Source organism: Lutra lutra, chromosome 2 (assembly GCF_902655055.1).
Source record: "Lutra lutra chromosome 2, mLutLut1.2, whole genome shotgun sequence".
NCBI classification, from domain to species: Eukaryota; Metazoa; Chordata; class Mammalia; order Carnivora; family Mustelidae; genus Lutra; species Lutra lutra.
The window spans coordinates 67,038,823-67,064,631 of NC_062279.1; the positions used below are offsets into that span (position 1 = coordinate 67,038,823).

General features: G+C 35.1%; 1 protein-coding gene across 5 annotated transcripts in view; it reads right to left on the reverse strand.

Annotated features, from left to right (window-relative positions):
- Nucleotides 1-25,809, reverse strand: part of LRBA (LPS responsive beige-like anchor protein) — a 755,230-nt gene that overhangs the window by 547,733 nt on the left and 181,688 nt on the right. For all 5 annotated transcript variants that reach the window (XM_047717621.1, XM_047717620.1, XM_047717619.1 and 2 more), the window contains exons 23-30: nucleotides 18,795-19,853; nucleotides 17,613-17,791; nucleotides 16,425-16,578; nucleotides 15,626-15,806; nucleotides 11,936-12,063; nucleotides 11,339-11,446; nucleotides 7,323-7,482; nucleotides 3,645-4,092 (exon numbers count right to left, since the gene is read on the reverse strand). In XM_047717621.1, the coding sequence (XP_047573577.1) occupies nucleotides 3,645-4,092; nucleotides 7,323-7,482; nucleotides 11,339-11,446; nucleotides 11,936-12,063; nucleotides 15,626-15,806; nucleotides 16,425-16,578; nucleotides 17,613-17,791; nucleotides 18,795-19,853 (2,417 nt within the window). The remainder of the gene's footprint in view (nucleotides 1-3,644; nucleotides 4,093-7,322; nucleotides 7,483-11,338; nucleotides 11,447-11,935; nucleotides 12,064-15,625; nucleotides 15,807-16,424; nucleotides 16,579-17,612; nucleotides 17,792-18,794; nucleotides 19,854-25,809) is intronic.

Sequence of the window (25,809 nt, forward strand, 5' to 3'; positions counted from 1 at the left end):
TTAATATATGTACAGAAAATAACACATGAAACCAATCCTTCATAGGTTAGCAACTATGTTTGCATAACAGTGAAATGACAAGGTCTACAATCTGTCATCCATGCTTCAAATCTTACTTCCACCACTTATTAGCATAATAGCTTAACTACCTAATTTCCCTGTGCCTCAGTTTCTTCATCTGTAAAGAATAAAAAGTAGTATCTACCTCTGAATCTACCTACCTAAAAAATACTTTTAGACCTTCACAAAGTAAAAGCTTAACAGTATTAGCTTAACTATGAATTTTCTCCAGCAGAAAATATTTTATACTTATGTATATTTCTGATTTAATTTCTAGTAGTAATTAAGTTTACATATTTTAAATGTTAATACTGCCAATTTTCCCTCAAATAAAATGTATTAATATGCCCTCTCTGCAATATAAAAGTGTTTTTTTTTTTTTTAAGATTTTATTTATTTATTTGACAGAGAGAGATCACAAGTAGACGGAGAGGCAGGCAGAGAGAGAGAGAGAGAGAGGGAAGCAGGCTTCTTGCTGAGCAGAGAGCCCAATGCGGGACTCGATCCCAGGACCCTGAGATCATGACCTGAGCCGAAGGCAGCGGCTTAACCCACTGAGCCACCCAGGCGCCCCTAAAAGTGTTTTTTCATGCCCTCCATAACTCTAGGTATCCTCTTTTAAACCTCTGCTAATTTAATCAAATGACATTATCTCATGGTTATTTAAAGTTTCATTTCCTTCATTATCAGTGATACAGACTGTCTTTACATTTGCATATTAACAGTATTTATCCTATGAACTACTTGTTCCTGTTATCTGTTAATCTTTCTAGCAGAGTTCGTCATTTATTTGTTAACATTTTATACACACACAGAATGTAATTCTTTTATCTGTAATATGTATCTAAATATTCAGTGTCTATACATACACATATACACACAACAGAAAGCAGCAATGACTAAATGTCTTATTAGGTGGGATAGCTAAGTTCACATTTATTGAATGATTTCTTCCTGCTAAGTGTTATAGATTAATGTATCTTCAATATCATTTTCCATCAACACATACTGTTCTGCTTTTTTGGTCTTTTGTTCTTAGCTTTGTAGTATCACGTAATTTAAGGATAAGGAAGCTGAAGCTCACTGGGTAACTAGTCCAAATTCACTAATAAGTAATAGAGCCAGAAATCAAACTCAGTTTTGTCTGACTTCTAGAATAATTTAACTCCTATGTTATAAAGACTATTAAAAAAAGAAAAAGACAGGAGAAGTTAGCAGCCACTATATCTAGCAGCCACTAGGTAATGTCATAATATAAATATACCAATATGCTATTTACCCAGAATTTAGACTATCAATCTCATCACTCCAGGACACTGACCTCATCTTTAAATAGAGGTAGAAGGAACAAGATGACAAGGAGTGACAGCAAAAATACTCTCCATTAAAATTATATATTCTCTGTGTTGTTTAGAGCATCTTAATCACTAGAAACAATTTTTACCAGCTTGGATACCTAACATTCCAACCCACAGCAAGTCTGAAGTAGAAAACCAGGATCTGGGAAATAAAGAGAAGAGGAAACACAAAGAAACGACAGAAGGAAATTATGATGTATATGTCAGAAGCAAACAGAAGCCAACTCGAAGGAATCTTACTGGCCAAATCAGAGACAATCTGATCAACATAAAACATAACAATCACAACAATAAATTATAACCTCCTGAATGAAATAGGACACCATAAAGCCACAATACTGAAGTGAATTCATTTGATCAGGATGATAGAGTTTCACAGTTTCTCTTTACAAGAAATACTTTAACAGTGGAGAAACCTAGAAAATACCACTTCAATAAATGATTAGAATGAACATCATCAGTAAAAAAATAAAAATAAAAGCATGTTGGAATGCAACGAGAAGAAAAAGAGCCACTTCTGAAATTCTCCTGATAAAAATGCATTAACTTGAATACAATCCTAAAGAAATAATAGACAAGTATGAGGGACATTCTACAAAACATGTGGGCCATCATCTTCTAATGTCAAGATCATTAAATTCAAGGAAAGACTAAAGAACTGGTCTTCCAAATTTAAGGAGAATAAAGAGACACAACAAAATACAACACATAATTCTGACCTGAATCCTTCTACTAATAAAGGGTATTATTAAGACAACTAGTGAAACTTAAAAGGTGTTTGAAGATTAGAAGATAATGTTATATCAGTATTAATTTCCTTATTTTGACTAATGTATTGTGGTCATGTAGAAAATACACAATAAAATACTCTAAGGGGATGGACTATTATATCAACTTCCTTTCAAATGACTCCAGAAAAACAAAAAGTTCTTTCAACTGGCAAATAAAGAAGTTCTTTAACTTCTCCATAAGTTAGAGTTTATATATCCCGATTAAATAATGATGTCTGGGGCGCCTGGATGGCTCAGTGGGCTAAAGCCTCTGCCTTCGGCTCAAGTTATGGTCTCAGGGTCCTGGGATCGAGTCTCACATAGGGCTCTTTGTTCAGCGGGTAGCCTGCTTTCCCCCCCACCTCCCGTCTGCCGCTCTGCTTGTGATCTCTCTCTGTCAAAATAAAGAAATAATTAAAAAAATCTTTAAAAAAAATAATGATGTCTGAAAAAGATATGTTTAATAACTCTCTCTCTCTCTCTCTATATATATATATGTCTTTTAGGCAGAATTTCAGAAAGTTTAATAAAATAATTTTCAGGCACATTAGCAAAAGGTTTATTAGACAGCAGAACCAATAAAGTCAAGAACCTATAGTCTGCTTTCTCAGGCTGTCACGGTCTGAACACCTCGTTGGATTCCTAAGTCTACTGGAATCCACAGATGTCCACTCCCCCCCCCCCGCCCCCGCCCCACAAAGGCAGGAACCGTACTGGCAGCAAAAGAGTGAACGGCAGCCATTTGTAAATTAGAGGTGATTTCTAACTTCTTTTTTTTTTTTTTTTAATTTATTTGACAGAGATCACAGTAGACAGAGAGGCAGGCAGAGAGAGAGAGAGAGGGAAGCAGGCTCCCCGCTGAGCAGAGAGCCCGATGCGGGACTCGATCCCAGGACCCTGAGATCATGACCTGAGCCGAAGGCAGTGGCTTAACCCACTGAGCCACCCAGGCGCCCGATTTCTAACTTCTAACAAACAAAATTATGTACTACAACTTGCAAATGTAATATTAAAATTATTTTTAAATTGGGGCACCTGGGTGGCTCATCGGGTTAAAGCCTCTGCCTTCAGCTCAGGTCGTGATCCCGGGTCCTGGGATCGAGCCCCACGTCAGGCTCTCTGCTCTGTGGGGAGCCTGCTTCCTCCTCTCTCTCTCTGCCTGCCTCTCTGCCTATTTGTGATCTCTGTCTGTCAAATAAATAAATAAAATCTTTTAAAAAATTATTTTTAAATCATCTTATTGGTAAAAAGTTTAATACTTTGTTGCCTACCTACAAACTTTTTATACAACAAAAATACCCTTTTAATTTTTATAAAATAGATCGAAACATCCCTTTCTAATGATGAAGCTACAAAATTTAAGAGTTAAATTCCTGTTTACCCTTCAAATATTTGTAATTTATAAATACATATATGTAAATATAAGCAGACCAAAACAAAAGACTATTTACAGTACCTATCAAAAGATCTGAACTGCACAGGTTGTTCAACAGACAGATCACCGAGAGCTCCAAGGCAGGCTGGTGGCAGAAGGGCAGGATCCACTGTGACTCCATCTGCTGGTATATTAACCAAACTTCGAAGAATGTCCTTTACATTGACATTTTTTGAAACTGGAACTGATGGTGAAGCCTTGTTAGCCAACTCATTTCCTCCGTCGTTTTTGGTTTCCTGAGATTTATTGACTTCTAAGGAAAGAGTGCACAGTGCCTCACTGACTGCATCTGGACCTGCACTGACACTTGGAGGTGCACTTGGAGGAGCTACATCCACACTGTTTGCTAAGCCGGCAGCACTTTCTTCTCCCACGCCGGAGTCCCTCCTTTGTGCAGATGATGTGCTTTCAGATTCTTCCACTGATGCTGGTGTTAATGGACTGAATGCTGATGGTGTATTTTCTACATCTTACCCAGAAACAGAAAAAAAGAACAAAAAAAAATTTAGAACCAATTTTTAAAGGGCACATTCAGTCCTAACAGCCATCTACTATTTTATTTTTTTTAAGTTTTTATTTTAATTTTAGCTAGTTAACACATAGTGTTATATTGGTTTTAGGTGTACAATGCAGCAATTCAACACTCCCATACATCACCCACATGATTCTCCCCTCATCACAAGTGTATTCCGTAATCCCCATCACCTATTGGCCACACCATACCATCTACTATTTTAAATTATGAAATATATGGCATGCTCTAAAAGGTAAAAATAAATTACATAATCTATATAATATACAGTGTTAGTATACATATAACCAAAATAGATACTTCGATAAAATGATGAGAATAATAAAAATAATAAATGATAACAAATTATCTGAGAAAAACCCACCAAAATGAATATAATATACCAATGGATAGCAACAGGAGGTTGAAAGCCATTGGCCTCCAAGACAAAATCCAAAATCCTTAGGATAAAAAAGACTCTTCGGTAAAAGAAGTCTGCCAGAATGTAAACTTAAGGCAGGGAATTTGTCTTCTTTAACACTTGGGAGTCTAGCACCTATAACAATGCCTGGGCTCACAATAATGCCTGGCAAGTAGTAGGTGGTCAGGGACTATTTATCAGATGACTATTCATTCCCAACTTTATCTCCTGCTACTCTTGCCATCACATTTTATACTCTAAACACTAAATTACTTGCAATCTGCTGAACATGGGACAATGCTTTGGGCTTCTTTGCCTTTATACATTGCCATTTCTTTGGACAGAAATTCTAAGATTTCTACCTCAAACCGTTCCTACTTGCTAAAAAATGTTATCCCTCCCATACATAAGAATAGTTCAACAATCTTTAACATCTAGTTCAACAAGTAGTTCAACAAGTAGCCTATTTTTCTCTGTTTGACTTTCATTCTTTCTAATGAGGCATTCACTGCATTACAACAAAAATGTTCCATCTTGCTAAATCCAATGGTCACCAAACCCTCCATCTTGCTAATTCCAACGCTCAGTTACTTGTCAGTTGTAATAGCACTTGACACAGCAGCAGCCAAAGACCATTCCCAAGAACGTGGTAACTTCTTTCACTTTGCTAATAGACATCATACTCTTTGGTTTTTCATCTATTACCTCACTGGTTATTCCTTCTTAATTTCCTTCACTTCTTTTTCTCCCTGATTTCTTAAGTAGGAGGGACTTAGCACTTATCTTCCCTATCAACATTTATTCCCTCAGTAATCTCATTTACTCTTAAACTTTTAAAATACTATGATATCAACAAAAATCAGACTTATTTTTAAGTGCCTATTCTAATCTTCTATGTTTAAAAGATATCTCAAACATGTTGAAAACTAAATTTATTTCACCTGAAAATGTTTCACCTTCAATCTATCCAACTGCACCTTATAGTCTTTCTTGATAATGTTTCATCTTTCACATATCCACAACTAGTATTTTAAATCCTGTTCTACCATCAAAATAGACCCAGAATCTGACTACTGCTCACCAGCTCTACAGCTGCCAGCTACCACCTTAGTCCATCCCTAAATCCATTCTTTCTTAGATTGCTGTAATATCCTCCCAACTGGTTGTGTTAGACTGTTACATTAATGATCCTGTTGGCCCATGCCTCCTGGTATTCACCCCCTTGAATGTGGGCTGGGCCAACACTCACCTTAACCAACAGAATGTGGCAGTGGGCCAGTTCTGTGCCCAATCTTTACAAAGGTCCTGCAGCCTGTGCATTTCTCAGAATCCCTGAACCCCTCTATAAGCAAGCTGGCTCCCTTATTGGAGAGAACATATATAGAGGCTACATGAAAAGACAGGGGCCCACCAAACTAATGGAGGAACACCAAGGAATTTCTGCTGAGACCAGGTAACAAGACCCCAGACATAACACCAGCTGAGCCACTTCAAGTAAGTCAGCCTCAACTCTTGGAGCCATCCTAGCCAGGCAGAAGATACAGGAGTAGAAAAGCCATTTCAGACCCCAGCAAACATCATTTAGAGCAGGGATGAATTATCCCCACTGTGCCCTGTCCAAACCAAATTCACAGAATCATGGTAACAAGATTAAAACAGTTATGGTTTTAGCCACTCAGCTTCGAGGTAATATGTTACATAGCAATGTATAACTAAAACACTGTTTTTTTTTCCTTGCTCTCTAGAGAGCATAGTCTCCATACAGAATCCCAACTGTTACTTTTAGGAGACTGACCAGCTGCCTACTGCGCTAAGGAGGCACCTCCAACTGTTACTTTTAAAAACAAGTCAATTGTAACTCCTGTCTCAAAACCCTCAAATAATTCTCCATTTTCCTTAGAGTAAAAATCCCACTACATTCCTCCTGGTTATCTTAATATTTTTCTCTATTAGATTTCATCTTTTCTTAGTACTTACCACCTTCTAAAATACTATATAATTTACTTATTACACGTACTTCTTTTCTATCTCCTCTCACTAGAATATAAGCTCCAAGAGGGCAGACATCTTTTTCCTCTTTTATTCATGAAATACCCAAGTACCTAGTAGGTTCTGAATGAATATTTATTAAATAAATAAATCACCTTCCTGAGTGGTACCTACTGCTACAACTGTAATAGCTGCTTCTCTAACTATACCTCTATAATCTGCAGCTACTTCTAGAACTCCAGATATTAGTTTTTTGTTAAAAAATCTGTCTCTTATAAAAGAAGATGATTTATTCTTCACAATAAATGCCAAAGCAAACAAAAATGTCTAACACTTTATTTGCGAAGAATAACATTTTCTTGCTTATATTTTAATTAAAGAAGAGATATTGTCTCCTAATTTCAACTACCCACACAGTACTTAACATAAATTGAAATACATAGTTGTTAATTAAAATATGTACACTCTTGGGGCGCCTGGGTGGCTCAGTGGGTTAAGCCTCTGCCTTCAGCTCGGGTCGTGGTCTCAGGGTCCTGGGATTGAGCCCCGCATCGGGCTCTCTGCTCAGCAGAGAGCCTGCTTCCCTTCCTCTCTCTTTCTCTGCCTGCCTCTCTGCCTACTTGTGATCTCTGTCAAATAAATAAATAAAATCTTTAAAAAAAAATGTACACTCTCACTTTATGCATAAACGAATTTAAGTTCTAGAATCAGTATTCTAAGTATTAGGTAATGTTTTACTTGAACTTTGGATGCCAGATAATAAAATATGGAAACTTACCAGAAAGTGATGAATTCCTACGTTCATTACCAATTCCCTTAAATGACTGGTTATGCCTTTCATTTTGGGGTTCCAAAATATCTCTATACTTTGAGACCATAAGAACAGAAATAAAGTATACAACTGCCAAGGCTAAAAATTGAGCTTGTTTGCTATCCTCCTGGGGAGAAATAAAAGTAAGTGATCATTCACTATTAAATAAGGTGTATCAATCTTATTTTACATGACATTTAAATATAAAACATGGTCAAAAATCCTTCAATATATACAGAAAATAATAAATTCACCTTAGCAAAGATTAGGTAAAGATTTTTGGAAAAATGCTTGTAAATGAGAGGTTTTACACTTGTGAAACATGGAAAGAGAATTTGGCTTGTTTCTGAAAATTAAGTAACTCAGTCTGAAGACTTAATAACTGCTTAATAAAAAGCAAATTAGAAAAAATATTTTTAAAAAATGAAGACATAAGGCCCAATATACTTTGTAAGATTCATCAAATAAGAAATCATCATTATATATAATTATTTTTACTTCTAACCATAAGAATTAAAATATGCATAAAAAAATCAATTAACAATTAACAATTTTCCTAAAAGACAAACATTCAAGAAAAAAAAAAAGTGAGGTAATCAGATACAGATCAGGATGCCAAAAAAATTCTCAGGAGTATTTTTTTTTTTAAAGATTTTATTTATTTGACAGAGATCACAAGTAGGCAGAGAGGCAGGCAGAGAGAGAGGGGTAAGCAGGCTCCCCACAGAGCAGAAAGCCTGATGTGGGGCTCAATCCTAGGACCCTGAGATCATGACCTGAGCCGAAGGCAGAGGCTCAACCCACTGAGCCACCCAGGCGCCCCTCGGGAGTATTTTAAATAGTAGAGACAACCAAGATTGAAGGCAACCAAGATTGTCTAAGATTGAAAATACAGTGTCTGCCAGAAAGAAAAGGACAAACTAGATTGACCTCTACAAGAGATCAAGGTTTCATCTTAGCTCTACAGATCACCTATGTATCTGTATACTGTATACATATATATACACATATATATATATATGTATATATGACCTCTTCATCTAGTCAAATTCTCCATCTGCAAAGGGATCCTGCACTCATCACTATTCTGGTAACGTTTCAAAATAATTTAAAGGAAAAACTCAAACTTGTCCATCAAATTCTGAAAACTAAAGGCACCTTGAGTAACAGATAAATATAGCATAAGGAAAACAAACACTGTTGACTAGCAGATGAATAAATGGCAACCAGTGGTGCAAATGAAACTAAAAGTTAATTAACCACTATCAAATGTGTTCAACACAATTTCTGGGAAAGAATGCCATATCATACTCCAAGTGAACATTTCCACTTGATACAACGATTAAAATTATTTTTAATCTGACAAGAATCTATGGTACTCTTTAGGTTCATATGCAAGATCTTATTAGTCTTGATGGAAAAAGATAAATGTACATTTTCCCTTTTTTATTAACCATTCCTTTTCTCAAGACACTCCTGTGTTCTACTGCCACTGACACTATTATAAGAACTACTGCTAATGATGGCAACATTTAAAATGTAGGCAAATAACTTACTGGATCTTAACTTTTTTTTTAAGCTTTTATTTATTTATTTATTTATTTATTTGACAGAGAGAACATAAGCAGGAGTAGGAGCAGAGGGAGAGGAACAAGCACACTCCACAAGGAGTGTGGAGCATGACAGCAGGGCTCCATGTCATGACCCTGAGATCATGACCTAAGCCAAAATCAAGAGTCGGATGCTTAAATGACTGAGCCGCCTAGGCGTCCCTTGATCATAAGTTCTTAATCTATTACAAATCACTTATGCCTATTTACTTATTTAGCCCACTATTGTGTTCAATATTTACTTATTACCATATGAAATCTATAGTGTAAGCCTGATTTCTGTCCAATAAGAAATATCCGATAGATCTATATGTTTAAGTCCTAAATCCAAAAACAAATTTGTTTTCAATTGTAGCTGCTACTTACTGAATACTTACAAGGGATCAGGCACTATACTATACTTTAAACATATTCATTAGCCCCTTTGAACAAGATGAGGCCTAGAGAAATAATTTACCTAAAGAAATAAAGTAAATGAAAAAGCAAACATGAAATCAGATTAGAGTGATTAAAAAACTTAGCACTTAACCTCAGGGTAATAACTTCTTTATATTGCCGATCTAAGGTCATTTCCTTTTTCATCAAAGTTTGCTTATGTTAAAAGAGCCTCTGGGACATAGGCTGGAAAAAAAGTCTTCTCTTTTCTAAAACTCCTACAAGGTGATTATAGAACTTTTTTAATTACAAAAAAAATTTTAAATTATTTACTACTTTCAGAAATTACATGTTAAACATAGAAGATACCTAATTCTCTACCCAAACAGCATGATATAAAAACTTGTTATAAAGTTCCAAAGAGCCAAATCAAACAGCCAGGATGAGGAGTTTTATTTCATTTTACTTCATGCTAAAGGAAGCCATTAGAGAACATTAAAAGCGAAAGTGTTGTACTACCTATTATAGATTTTTAAAGATCACTGAAAGAAAAACAAAGCTATGGGGCAATAGACTCAAAGAAAAAAAAAGGGGGAGAGAAAGTAGCAGCAGTATTCGCTCCCAAAATGAGAAACAGTCAATGGGCTCTGAAAAAAAAAAAAAAAAAAAGTTGGAGATCTAGGGAGGCAATATACCGAATGGTTAGGATGAAAATTTCAAGAACCATATTCCCTAGATCCTTAACTCATTTCACCTCTTACTACTTCTGTGATCTTAAACAGATTTAACCTAATATTTCTATCTTTCCCATAGAATTATTATGAATTATGATTTATTATGAATTATTATTATGAACTAAATGAAACAGAGTATTCAGTTGTATGCTTAAAATGCAATAAGCATTCAATAACTATTAACTATAGCTAATAACTATTAACTCAAGTACTATTAACGAATTGTATATGTGTATAAAACTTAGTCAAGAACTCAAGAGAGGAGGCACCCAGGTGGCTCAGTGAGTTAAGTGTCTGCCTTTGGCTCAAGTCATGATCTCAGGGTCCTGGGATGGAGCTCCACACTGGGCTCCCTGCTCAGTGGGGAGCCTGCTTCTCCCTCTTCTGCCTGACACTTTGCCTGGTTGTGTGCTCTCTGTCAAATAAATAGAATCTTAAAAAAAAATGAGAGAACTCAAGAGAGGACTAAAACCCTACAAGAAGAAGAGGAAAAATTAAAAATTGAAGTTATAAAGTTTTATAACAAAAAACTTGCAAAACATTAAGTACTTAAGAGGCAGTAAATATTTAATAAATATTAACTAATGATGATACTACAAATGCTGATGAGTAGGATTACAAATAATTTGTATTTTCATCTTTAGACTTTCTTATACAATTCTACAATTGGTACATGAAACTATGCTATTATATCAAAATCAACCAAAACAAACATTTTTTTTTATTTAAAACCACCACACACACCATTTCATCATGTACCTTTGTATCATAATTCTGTTGCTTTGAGAGAAAAATATCCAGTTTTCAGTAAAAATAATATGTCATTCAGAATTTGGACATTTCATTACTTTCAAAGTATAGATTCTAGAGTTTAAGATGCTGGGTTGGAAATTTATTAGCTCTATTAGCCTGAACAAATTATTCAAGCTCTCTGTGCCTCAGATTCCTCATTTATAAAATGGGAATTACAAACATATACAACTCAAGAAGTCGTTGCACTTAGGACATGTGAAGCACTTAAAGTGCTTAATATGTAATAATATATTATTTTTAGTATTATTACTCTGATATATTAACTCCATTTACATAAATAATACTTTTCAATATTCTAAGATTCTAAAATCACTGTCAATAGAATTGGTTTCTAGTCCTTCTTATATCAACTCAACTTTTTTATATCACAGAGAGTTTTCACTCTCAGTACTTTGACCTTGGAGGAAAGATGTATCAGCTAAGAGTATGTGAAAGAAATACTATAACTTACTATGTCTCTGAAGACAACTGCCCTAAGCCGATTAATATCCATGTCTTGCAGGAGCTTGTCAAAATCTCTTACTGGAGATATGCCACCAGTTACAATGTCCACAGGACTCTATTTAAGACAAAAAAATATACATATATATTATGTATTTTTTTAAAAAATTAGCACAGTATTCCAAATACCAGAAAAAAAAAAAAGGTATAACATTGTTTTTCCCAGTTTATTTTTCCTACTTCCTTTTCTCTTCTTTTTTTGGGTACTGGAATAGTGGTGAGGGTTACAGAAGGGAGCCATAAAGGAAAAAACAAATTGCATGCTAACTTACCAAGTACATGAAATAGAAGTTGACATATTCAAAGGAAAACGTATCAAAGACACAAGAAAAGTAAACATTTGGAAAAGTAGACAAGATTAAGTATAAGCAAATCTTCACTGTATATTTAAACACAAATATTTGAATGTTATGTCCACAGACTAAAGTAACTATTTTAGAACCTCTGTCAGGTTTATTTAACTCTGTGTTGAAATGAACAAATAAATTTAAGATCTTAATCATAAAGTAAGAGGCACTTTATTTAATTAATTATTCTGTATGCTTACCTTTGCTGCAGATTTCCCCATGGGAATTAGGCTGTGCATTGTTTTCTGGCCTTTGGCTGTATCTCCTCTAGCTTTTAGTTGTGAATGCTGTTGACACTCTAAACAATTCCTTACTGCCACTGCACACACTGTAATTTATTTTAAGGAGAAGATTGGGCAAGAAAAGAAAATTTTATTTAAGATTTTGGAACTGATAAAAATCACCTACATAGCTTTTATTTGAAACAGATTACCTTCAGCAAATTCCTAAACCATCCCTGGACTTTATCACCTAGTGTTTGTTTTCTGACTTTGTTAGCTACTCTGTTAGAGCCCAGTGCAAAGAGAGAATCATTTCAGGAATAAACAGGCCAGTGTTTCTTAGATCTCACCTAAGCTACACTAGGATGATCTTTTATTAAGGAAAAGATAGGGAAGAAAATAACTGAAAGAAAGATAGAAAAGAGAAGGCAAATCACATTGCCATGAACTAGTCTAGGATAACAACTTTTCATCATCTTCATCAAAATAAAATAGTTAAACTTACAACTTGCATGGTTTTCTCATTATGTATCATTACAGCATGATATTAATAGAGACTGATAGAAGGTATAGCATTACAGAAAATATTTACAGCGTCTACATTTAACTGGCTTTCATGAAGACCATTTAAAAGGCAGGGGACAGAAAAGAAGCTGTGATTAATATACAGCCCAAAATAACCCCTCTAGTATTATGCTAAATGAAATAAGTCAGACTGAGAAAGAGAAATGCTATATAGTTCCACTCATAAGTGGAATCTAGAAAAAAGAATAAACAACAAGTATAATCAGACCTGTAAAAACAGGAAACAAACTTATGGGTACCAGACAGGAGGGTGGTAGGAGGCAGGCAAAACAGGTGAAGGAAAGAGAGAGATAGAGGCCTCCAGTTATGGCATGAGTAAGTGAAAGGAATAAAAAACAGAATATAAGGAATACAGTCAATACTGTAAAAGAAATGTAAATAAGCACAGCCTAATGTACAAACCTTTCAACACACTGAGTTGTATACCTGAAACTAACCTAACACTGTGTATCAACCACACTCAAAATAATAATTTTATCCCATAGAAACCAGTATATTTGTAAGCCAAAGAATTCCTAAATCTTTGTTCAAGATTTGATGTTTCAGGATATAATTACCAGATATTAAACTTTTTTGTTTTTTTTTTGACAGACTGAACATTTTCACAAATACTGTACTCTTAAAATGGTGATCTTTTCTGAGCATAAATCTTATAGTACTCATGTTACTTATAATTATGAACTATTACAGTCTGTAATAGCAATGTTTGCCAATCACTGAAAGAGTTATATAAATTCCAGAATTTGGTTGTAACATTTACAACAGCTTAAAATAAAATGAATCACCTGTTCTAAAGAACAATTACCTCTCTGTATGTCTCACCAATCAGGCAATTACTCAGGTTATTTAGAAATTGATTTTGAGGCTTAAATGATGATGGTGATTATGAATTGCTTGATATCATGTAAATCATCTTAATTCCCAATCAAATCAGTAGCACTCAGGTATGTGAACTGAACAAGAGTAGGAGAGCAAATTAGGGGCAAAACGGCAAACTTCTATGTGAACTCTAAGTACCACCAGACTGCCATATGGCTAGCAGACATAGAACTGAGACAAAAAAGTATCCAGAAAGTCACAAGAGAACAACAAAAGTTAAGGAAAAAGAAGTATAGTGAGGGAAGAAGGAAGAGAGAATATGGAATACAAGCCTGTCGAATTTAAAATCAGGCCCAGAAAAATAACTTCTGTACTACTTTTATCCCAGGTTAAATAAAATCAAGTTTGGTATCACAAAATGAAAAACTATGCCACATTCATTAGTCTCAGTAGTACAAGTTACTCTTATTGTTGCCATCCTGCCTTCTTACCTCCAACCTCAAGAAAGAACAAGAAGAGACCAGGGATCAAATACTAGGATGTCTCACCAAGCTTACCATACTCTATTAAAGAGATCTTGAACAAGTCATTTTCTGAATATCACTTGCATATATAAGAAGACACGGTGCTGGGGTAAATTATGAAAATGGGGGAGATCGAATATTTCCCTAATTTCTGAACTTAATGTTTGAGTACTGTAAAACACTAACAGTGTGGCCTTGACTTTTAACTCCAGAAATAATCTCTATATAGAAAAGTGACAGTTTAAAAAATGGCACATATAAAATTAATGGAGTCAAGATACTTAAATTATATTACTAACAGAAAATTTAAGGAAGCATAACAGAAAGAAGAGGAACACAAGTTAAACTATATTCAAATTCTAACTTCCCCAATTATAGCTTTTGGATTTTGAATAAGTTTTTTAATTTTTCTGATCCCAAATATCCTCATGAGTAAAAGAAAATAATTGCTGACTCACTGAAAATCTGCAATAACTAATGGCAGTAGTCAATAAATGATAGTTTTTGGTTTTTTATACTATTTGAATCTCCTAATTAAAATTTTAAAACAAACTTCTAAAAATTGTTACATCCAGTTCTTTAGGGCATCCTAAGTTTAAAGGTACTCTGAATAGCATTTTGAGTAAAAATAATCACTGCACCAAAAAAAGTCTAAGTATATCTGTTCATGTAACAGATATTTCTGCTAAAAATGGGAAAATCTTTCATTAACTAACTAGATTTTCCACTTTTAATGTTACCTTTCCATAGATGCCTTATTTATGATGTATCTTCAGGTGGCCATGGTTCCTACTGGTTTTGCTTGCATTTCTTCATCCTCCTCTCCCTAGTTGCTTTGCTCCATTTAATAAGCAAATCCTTAACAAAGTCTCAGTAGTTACAACTAGATATAAGAAATCCTCTGCATAGAGGAAAATTCTTGTGCTTCACCTAAAGGAAGCATGGATGACACTAAAAATTTTAACTTTTACCTAAGCAAGAACTGCCTCAAGGAGTAGAACTGAGATTTAACAATGTCAAGAACTGTTTCAACAAATTACCGCAGTTTATTTTAATAAAGGCTGTACTGGAATGATGCTAGTTTAGAACCTTGCTACTCAAGTGCGTTTGTAAGAGAGCAATTTCAACATCACCTGGGATTTGTTAGACAATTACAGACCTCACCTCAGACCTATATAATCTAACTGCATTTTAACAAGATCCTCTGGATATATTCTTGTGTATGAATCATCTTAAAATTTGAGAAGCACTATTCTTGAGCAAAAAAAGATGAGAGGATGGGGCGCCTGGGTGGCTCAGTGGGTTAAGCCGCTGCCTTCGGCTCAGGTCATGATCTCAGGGTCCTGGGATCGAGTCCCACGTGGGGCTCTCTGCTCAGCGGGGAGCCTGCTTTCCTCTCTCTCTCTCTCTCTCTCTGCCTGCCTCTCTACCTACTTGTGATCTCTGTCTATAAATAAATAAAATCTTTAAAAAAAAAAAAAAAAAGATGAGAGGAGAAGGGTAATGGTGACCACAACCAACTTGTATTTTTCAAAACATGTCCTTCCTCTAATCAACCTTGTAACTACTACTACAGCATAGTACATATATAATCTTCACTCTTGGAGGTTAAAAAAAAAAAAATGACAAATTGCCTAACATTGTTCCACTAACAGGTGAAAGATAATTTTCAATCTAAATATGTAAAGATTACTGAAAACTGTTCAAGTAAATTCCTAACTAATGGGTTTTAACAACTCACCTAGTCGGAGACACTGTCGCAAAATTCCACCCGAAGACATACTTTTTTCAGCTTCAATTTCAGTAAAGCCAAGAGAACTTGCAAATATAAGCACATCCACAAGGCTGATTAGCCTCTGCAAAAATGTCACAGAGGCTTCTATTGAAAGGCCCTGAGTAGGTTCAATATTCTCCAGCTCATGCTGTAGGGAACAAAATTTGACATTTATATCTATATTCTAACCAACATCTAGTTTTCCTAGATACGTTTCCCAAATTTCTAAGTTTTATAAAAAGCCAGGCTTTTTATCTAGTTCAACAGAATGATTTCCTTTTTCACCTAAAAAGGCAGCAATGGGGGTGCCTGCGTGGCTTAGTCATTAAACATCTGCCTTCGGCTCAGGTCATGATCCCAGGGTCCCAGGATCGAGCCACACATTGTGCTCCCTGCTCCATAGGAAGCCTGCTTCTCCCACTTCCCCTGCTTGTGTTCCCTCTCTGCTTCTCTCTTTCTCTGTGTCAAGTAAATAAATAAAACCTTTTAAAAAATAAAAATAAAAAATAAAAAGGGGCAATAGAAATGTACAAGTGAACCACCATCAACCATACTCACTAGCTGACTCATCCTTAAGAAATCAACAGTTTTTAGTCCTTTCACCCCCAGAACAGATCCTAAGATCCTTTCAGGTAACTGTAAAAGATCCAGTTGCTTATGGCCTATAACACCTATGATACCTAGTAAACATCATTCAAGTTTTAATCAACAAAGATTCATAGCAATCATGTTTTCACACCAATTTATGTAGTAGTTAAGTCCTTACTGTAGCCGATGTAGCTGCTGAAAGCAATGGCAGTATACCCCCACAAGCCATGACCATATTGTCCATCACTTGAGAGATGAGATGAATTGTGTTGTGTACAAAGATGACATTATCACTGCTATTCACGAAGTCCATAACTGTCTTTGTCGAATGGCTGTCCAGAGATAAATGATGTTTACTGATAAAGCTAAAGAAAAGAAATCAGTTTGCCTACTTCAGGGAAGGGAGGATAAGAAGGTGCTTTCACTTCATCTTGAAAGCTGAAGTAATGATAATGATACAAGAGGCATGTTGAGGATGTACTTCCTCAGAAGACGGAGACCATTCTATATCAGGAGATACCATATATGCCCCCTTTCAGTGTTGAAACATATAATACTATTCATCTTGTATATAAGAAGTTGAATTACCCTTAACTGGGAACAAAACTGAGAAGTCATGTAGCAAAAATTAAGAGGTAAATATCATTAAATGTGCTATTAAAAATGAATTTTCTACCAACAATTTCTTATATAATCCCATAAAATGTTTTCAAACAGTGTAAGTGTACTATACAAATAACAATAAACCAATTAGGTGTTTTAAATCATAAATCATACAACAGATAATCTGAAACATACAGAGGTTTTATACCAAAAGTACACTGGAGAATTGGATGTTATATTTAAAGTCCACTTTTTTTTTAGTAATCATAGAAATAAACCACTTTAATAGATCTACCTTCAGGTGAATTATATGCCATAAAATATGCTACAGGAAATCTGCAGCAAAATTTTTAAAAGGAAAATCTGATTTTAAAGTTTTGGTATTTCAGATAGGGCAGCCAATTTAATAATGGAGAAGAAAAGTAAATTCAATAACTATACCAAAGAACTCATTTATATTCTACTTTTTAACCAAATGTCTGAAATTAGTTGCAAAATGTTAACTATATAAACTTCTCTGAAACAAAGACCAGGGATGCCTGGGTGGCTTAGTCGGTTTAGCATCTGACTCTTGATTTTGGCTGAGGACATGATCTCAGGTCTATGAGGTCAAGCCTTGCATTAGGTTCCACACTGGGCATGAAGTCTGGCTAAGATTCTCTCTCTCCCTATCTAAAAAACAAACAAACAAACAAAAAACAAAAACAAAAAAAACAAAGACTAAACTTCATACACATCTTCTATAACAAACATATGGACAAACCTTCTCCACATCTGTATATCTGTTTCTATTGAAAATAATAGATCAGTGAGCAAACGCTGATGCATTTGAGACCATTTGAATTCAGGAATACGAAACATAGCAGATCTGGAATCCCTCCTTTGTCCATTAACTCCAACTGGTGCCATTCCTTGACTTGGTTCCTCCTGCCGTCTTGACATCTAATACAGAAAATTTAAAAGAGCACTAAAATAAATTCAACTTCAAAGAAGCCATTAATAATATAATAGCTTCAATGCAATTCATCTAACAAATAATCATATATTAAGATACTAAAAAACCAAATTAGGTAAAAATTATCAATGAGTAATAACATTAAAACTTTAACACATTTAAAGCAAAGTTATCAAAAATAACTACCATATAAATAAAACCATATAAATAAATCAAATATCAAAAATAAACTACCATAATTCAACAGTAATTAGCTTGCAACCATGTTAGTATTACCACCAGCAAATGTAGCATTTTTCAAAAGAATCAAGATTCTTAAATTTGAATATTAGCATAAAAGAAGGTAGTGTCTAGATTATAAGTTGGTTAGAATTAAAAACAAACATAAAGATAACAGAATTAAGAACCAACAAATGGTTGGTTGAACAGAGTGGGAAATGACAACATGCAATCAACCACTGTCCCCTGAATCACTCTGACATACCAGTAAAGGAGAAAGAAGTACCTTTAGATCTCTGAAAGGCTCCTCCCCTCTTTCAAAGCAAACAAACCCCATGGTCTGTTTCCTCATGGAAGGAATTTTAAACTACATACTTAATATATAAAATTATACACTGGCAGGTGGTTCTGCAGGAAGATAGCCCTAGATTTTGTCAGAGAATTACCGTACCAACTATGACTGGGTTATTAAATAAAGGATAAAGGCAAGTATTTCCATTATTTGCTTTATAAACCAGAATTACTACAATCTTAAAACTTGAAAGTAGTAACTTTTGGTGTTGCTGTGGTGAAAATAATAATAAAAGCTGCCATTTAATGAACTCTCACTAAAATCTTATGCTAAAGATAACAAATGTAATCTTTGCATTCATTGTATTTATATAATTGCAAATAGGGTATGAACCAACTCCAAGATAAAATAAAAGTATATACCCTTGCACTACTTTAATTCAATGCAAATCACTTGAAGAAGACAATAAATATAATCACCTCAGGCATAGGTTGATGAGGTTGAGATGCTTCCATATTTGTACTGGCCTTCAATTCCAATCTTTCAGTATCTGTAGCAACACTGGAAACATCCAATTTAGCAATCCTCTGCTCAGAAGTAGTAGGAGACTCAAAGACAGGAGAATCACCAATTAATTTGGTTTCTCTCACAAAATTAGTTGTTTTTTTCCCTTCCTCTAGCATCTCACCAATATCTGATTGTACAGGTGTCTGGGAAACAGTAGTATCTGGTAAGGTAGCTGAAGACCCTGATGCCGTCATCGTCAAGATTCCAGAATCTTTGGAATCTTGAGTTTCACTGCCAATTTGCTTCTTATTTACAGATTCTTGTTCTTGAAATATTAATTTGTTGTCATTACTAAGCATGTCCAGTCTTTCACTGGCTTCAGATGCAGCTGGAGACAAACTATCATCTTGGAGCTCTGTGGGCAGACTGGCTTCCTCAGTAGGACTATTTTCTACCTTCAATTCTACATAATCATCATCATCTTCCTCTCCTATTGACTTATCCAATAATTCTGGCACCTCTGAGGCATCCTCTTCTGAAGGAGAACTTATAGAAGCAGTTACTTCGTTAACAGTCATTATTCCTTTGCCAATCATTTTAAAAGAGTTAGAGGAAACAGTCTCGGCTTCAGCTTCTATCATATCAGAGGATACTTCTAAATCACCTGTATTAATTGTTTCATTTATCAATGTTTCCTCTGAAGGGACTTCATCTAGTAACTCCTGACTTTCTTGGACAGTTTTCCTTTCTTCATTAGATGTATTAGGAGTTTGCAGTTCAGCATTGGAAGCACAGTCTACTGAAATTGTCTTCTCAACAGGTGACTTTTCATCACTATTTCCGGTGATATGAGGAGACACAGGACAAGCCTTCATATCTGATTGCTGGGATGCTATTGAAACATTAACATCCCTGCTAATGGCAGAGACTGCTTCAACTGAACTTGAACATTGCCCTATTTCTTCATCAACTTTTCCCTGGTGTTCCCTGAACATACTGGCAAGATTTTCTTTGTGTATTTCAAAAGTGACCTAGATGAAAAACATAAAATCAATCAAAATACGCAAAAAAAGAGCATACATAACATAAAATTAAAATATTTAACAATTTTTAAAATGTTTCATATAATGCAATAAAGTAATTTTCCTATGATACCCTTATCTTATAAAATAAAAAATAAGTCAATCACAAAAACAAAAAACAAAAACAAACAAAAAAAGATACCTAGACTTAATGCTGACTGTTAGCAGAGCATTCAACCACAATAAGAACATCCTTAGTCTATTCTTAAACATATGTATGAAAAGAATACACTACTCTACTGACCTCTATAACTTGTATCAGGATCTAAGTATATACATATCATTGTGAAGGGCTTTGTGCACTAAATAATACTTTGTTTCAATTGCAATGAAAACCCATTTCCCCATGATTTATCCTCAACAGAGCCCCCCAAAAAAAAAAATCAGTTAATTATGCCCACTATTACAGCAGCTCCCCATATATTTATTAAGTTAGTAAAACATGTTCTTACTAAACTAATACAAATTCTTTCAGCAATGAAAAAGAATCCAACCCTTCCCCAAAGGTCAACCACAATTTTCAAAGTCTAAATTGGTCAAAATAACCTGAAAGTTCCAGGTCATCCAACCATCCATCCATCCTTTCCACTTGCATGTGAGTGACTACTATGTAACTGGTCCTGTGACCAGTTAGCTTTAGACCCATTTACTTTGACAGTTTTCTTATCGAAGATTATTATAGCCAATATTATGTGATTGCCACTGGTATTATAATAGGAAACACCCCTCAAAAAGAAGTGTAATACATGCAGAAAGTATAGGCATAATTAAGCTTACCAATGCTAGAACTGTCTGTTCCTGTAATCTACACTATTACAATATATATAGTAAATTGAACCTTTCGTCAACAAAACTTTATTGAGCCCTATTTTGGAAGGATGATAGTAAATGACAACAAAAGATGACTTTTGTGCGCAAATACCCATAGGCCTTTTTGAATCATAGGCATGTATACCCATGGGTAAAAGGTAAACAAATGTATAAATAATGCATTATGCACACTTTTTTTTATAGCAATTTACTAGCCTTTACTTGAGATACATTATACTCATGCCATAACGGGATACAGCTCAAAATAGAAGTGTTTAGGAAATAAACATTTTCCTAATTCTAAGTATTTGGGAAATTTTTTGAATATTTCAAAATGAAATGCATATATTCCACACTAAAGAATAAAACAGCACAGTAAACATTAACAAAATATCAATTTCTTTTATAATCAGAAAGCAACTATTTTCTTGAACTAAGTTGTGGGGGTTTTGGTGGTGGTGGTGGTGGTGGTGGTGGTGTTTTTAAGTAGGCTCTACACCCAACATGGGGCTTGAACTCACAACCCTGAGACTGAGAGTCTCATGCTCTACGAATTGAGTAAGTCAGGTTCCCTGAACTAAGTTATTTTAATTGACCAATCCCTCTTTATTTAATCAGCAAAATTTACTGAACATCCAAAGCATGCCAGGCACTGTGTGATGAACAACACAATGTCCCTGCCTTGATGGACCTTATATTCTAAAGAAAGAAACTGACAACATAAACATACAAAAATATAAGATAATGTCAAGTAATAGGTAAGAGCTTTGAAGGGGAAAAAAGAGAATAACTGAAGATGACGTGCTAGGTGGGAGGGTGTGTTTAACTGGAGTAACTAGGGAAGGTCTCTATGGATATTACATTGAACAGAGATAAAAATAAAGTTAGAGAACAAATTCTATGAATATCAAAAGGAAGAGAGTTTCAGGCAGGAGGAAAAACAAATGCAAAGTCTCTGGTCACCAAAACGAGCTTGGTATGTTTGAGGAACAATAAACCAGCTGAAAGAACTGTAGATGATAAGGTCACAGCAGGAGGCATTGGCTAGATCATGGTTAAAGAAAATTACAGATTGTATTAAAAACTTTTAATTTTATTCTTAGTGTGAGAGAGCCATCAGAAAATTCTGAGTAATAGGAAGACATCTGGGGCATCTGGGTGGCTCAGTGGGTTAAAGCCTCTGCCTTCAGCTCAGGTCATGATCCCAGGGTTCTAGGATCGAGCCCCACATCGGGTTCTCTGCTCAGCGGAGAGACTGCTTCCCTTCCTCTCTCTCTGCCTGCCTCTCCGCCTACTCGTGATCTCTGTCAAATAAATAAATAAAATCTTAAAAAAAAAAGAGGAAGACATCTGATTTCTTTTTTTTTATTTTTAAGAATTTATTTATTTGACACAGAGAGAGATCACAAGCAGGTAGAGCAGCAGGCAGAGGGGTGGGGGGGAAGCAGGCTTGCTGCTGAGCAGAGAGCTCGATGCAGGGCTCGATCCCAGGATGCTGGGATCATGACCTGAGCTGAAGGCAGAGACTTTAACCCACTGAGCCACCCAGGTGCCCCGACATCTGATTTCTTAAAGTATCATTTAGTCTATCTGGAAAACTGACTTTAGGAAGATCATTTCTCCACTGATATGACAATTACTATTGTCTAAGGAAGTCAAGTTTAATACTACCAACCTCACAGCGATTTTGAAAATAGATCCTTTATTTCAGCAATAGTCAGTGTGTAAGATTAGTTTTCAATAATCATTTTCTTTTATTGTATTCAAATTAGGAATTTTTAAAATCTCATTATAAAATATATCAATAAACATGAATATATACAATTTATACCTACAGATTGAAGAATAATCTTTTTAAAACCCATATGCTTACTACCCACATCAAGAAATGGAACACTACTACCACGAAATTCCTCTATGTGCCCATCCTCAACCTCTCCATCCCTATCAAGAGGAAATCACTATCCTGACATTTCCATTGTTTCCTACCTGTTCTTTAACAGTTCTACTACCTATATAGTAAGCATACTTATCATGTTCTGCTTGAGAAGCTAAGTACAGCACAAACCTAGCCAGCTTTGTGAGAAAAGGGCAGTATTATCATAATTAACTATAGGCTACCAGAAGACAAGCTACAGAAAATCTACAGATTGGAACAGGGCTTCAGTTTCTCTAAGAGGATACATAAGGCTATTCCTGGGAAATCTGTTGGCAAGGCCATTAGGAAATACTGGGAAATACATAGGTCAGGAGAATCAAAGCATCGATAAGTGTTGGTCAGGTAATAGATACCTGGCATGAATAAAGTATAGGAAGTAAACTATATTTTTCAGTTCTCACCATGGTCTACCTCTATTCTCAGAAGTAAATCAAAGCAGATCACTTTTTCAAGGAGAGAAGTGAGAATGTTCAAGTGATCCAGGCAGGAGGACTAGAACAGAGAGCATGAACTGAAATCAGTACATGGTCAAGATAAGCCAAGTAGTTCTAAGAATATGGGCCCATCACATGTTAGTAATTTGTTCTCAGGTTTAAAAAAAAAACAAAAACCTGTTACAAAGGCAACTGGCATTTTACTGACAATAGCTTCCCCCTGTATACATCTATTAAGTAAAACTGTTCCAATTTAGAAGGACTGTCATATGTCTACTTCACAGTTGCCATCATGGGACCTCCCTTCATCACTGTCCTGGAGATCCCTTCTTATCTCTCTTCTCTGTTACCTCTCCTGTTTTCTATGTCCATACCTTTCTCTTTATTTCATTCTCTCCTTCTGGTGCTGTAAATCCTCCAGTACCTTCTTGAGGGTATATATAGGGTATATATAAAGGGTATACATAAACTAAGGTTTTGTGACTTGACTTTTCTGCTGCTTGTATATTCCCTCTCTAAAATGAGTAATATAAGGGTACCAAAATCCTGGACTTCAAGTTATATTACAAAGCTGTAGTGATCAAAATAGTATGATCCTGGCATAAAAACAGACTCAGAGATCAATGGTACAGAACAGAAAATCGAGAGAGGAACCCACAACTGCATGGTCAATTAATCTTTGAGAAAGCAGGAAAGAATATCCAATGGGAAAAAGAATGTCTCTTCAACAAATGGTATTAGGGAAACTGGACAGTAATATGCAAAAGAATGAAACTGGACCACTTTCTTCTAGCAAACACAAAAATAAATTCAAAATGGATTAAAGACCTTAATGCGAGACATAAAACCATAAAAACCCTAGAGGAGAACACAGGCAGTAAGTTCTTTCACACTGACTATAGCAACTTCTTTCTAGATATGTCTCACAAGACCAGGGAAATAAAAGCAAAAATAAACTATTGCAACACAGCAAAGGAAACAATCAACAGAACTAAAAGTCAACCTTAAGAATAGGAGATGTTTACAAATGACTTATCTGATAAAGGCTTAGTATCAAAATATATAAAGAACTTACACAACTCAACAACCCAAAAAACAAATAACCCAATTAAAAAGCAGGCAGAAGACATGAATAGACATTTCTTCAAAGAAGATGTACAAATGACTAACAGACACATGAAAAGATGCAACATCTCATCATCAGGGAAATACATATCAAAACTACAATGAGGTATCACTGCACACCTGTCAGAATAGCTAACTTAACAACACAAGAAACAACATGTATTGGAAAGAATGCGAACAAAGGGGAACCCTCCTGCACTGTTCATGGTAATGCAAACCAGTATAGCCACTCTGGAAAACAGTATGGAGGTTCCTCAAATATTAAAAATAGAACTACCCTATGATCCAGCAATTGCATTACTAGGTATTTACCTAAAGAATACAAAAATACAAATTCAAAGGATACATGCACCCTGATGTTTATAGCAACATTATCTAGAATAGCTGAACTATGGAAAGAGCCCAAATGTCCATCAACTGATGAATGGATAAAGAAGATGTGGTATATATTACATTGGTATATTACTCTGCCATAAAAAAGATAAAATCTTGCCAATTAAATCAACATGGATGGAGCTAATGCTAAGAAAAATAAGTCAGAGAAAGACAAATACCATATGATTTCAGTCATATGTGGAATTTAAGGGGGGGGAAGTGAGCGAAGAGAAAAAAGAAAGAGAGGCAAACCAAGAAACAGACTCTCAACTTCAGGGAAACTGATGGTTAGCAGAGGGGAAGTGAGTGGAGAGATGGGTTAAATAGGTGATGGGGATTAAGGAGTACACTTGTGATGAGCACTGGATGAAGTTTGGAAGTGGTGAATCACTATATTAAACACCTGAAACTAATATTACACTATATATTAACTAGAATTTAAATAAAAAATTTAAAAAACAACAACAAACGAAGGCTTAAAAATAAGCACAGACTTAAAAATAAATAAGATCTCTAGCTCCCAAATAAGAGATATTAAGGGCAAAAAATGAATAAAAATAAATTCAAAATATAGAATTTTATATATACAAAATGCAAAAGAAGTTTTTAATGTAAGCATAAACTTCATAGAAAATAAAAGGGGTATATCCTGGGGAGAAAGGTAATATACATGCACGAACCAGCAAAGATAAATGGACAGTAACAGGCTGGGAAATTTTCTAAAGCCCATTCTCAGGCTAAGAAGCTGGAAATGACAAAGTTTTTGGCAGTATATTTGGAAACAGACCCAAAGGCTGGTCTCACTACAGTCAAACAGCAGGCTTAAATGTTCACTGGTATACTATTCTAAATGTATGCTATTTCCACTGCATTTCTGGTCACCAAGGCATAAAAAGATCTACCAGCAATCATGCTGTTGAGACAGATGTGCACCTAGCAAATAGCTCTATATAACAAAGTCATGTTCTTTCAGTCAAAAATAGCTCTATATAACAAAGTCACATTCTTTCAGTCGAAATTTATTACAATATTACACGTTAGTGGCAGTCACAAGATGCACTACCTAAAAACAGAAGAGTTTCCTATTCTCATGAAATATAAATCATAACTCAAGACAAATAAACACCAAAAAAATTAGTCAGAATATGTCAAGATGATCCAGACATGTAAGTTTGAGTCAATTGAATATAAAAAACAAAAGAAGACAGGCATTAAGTGAAAA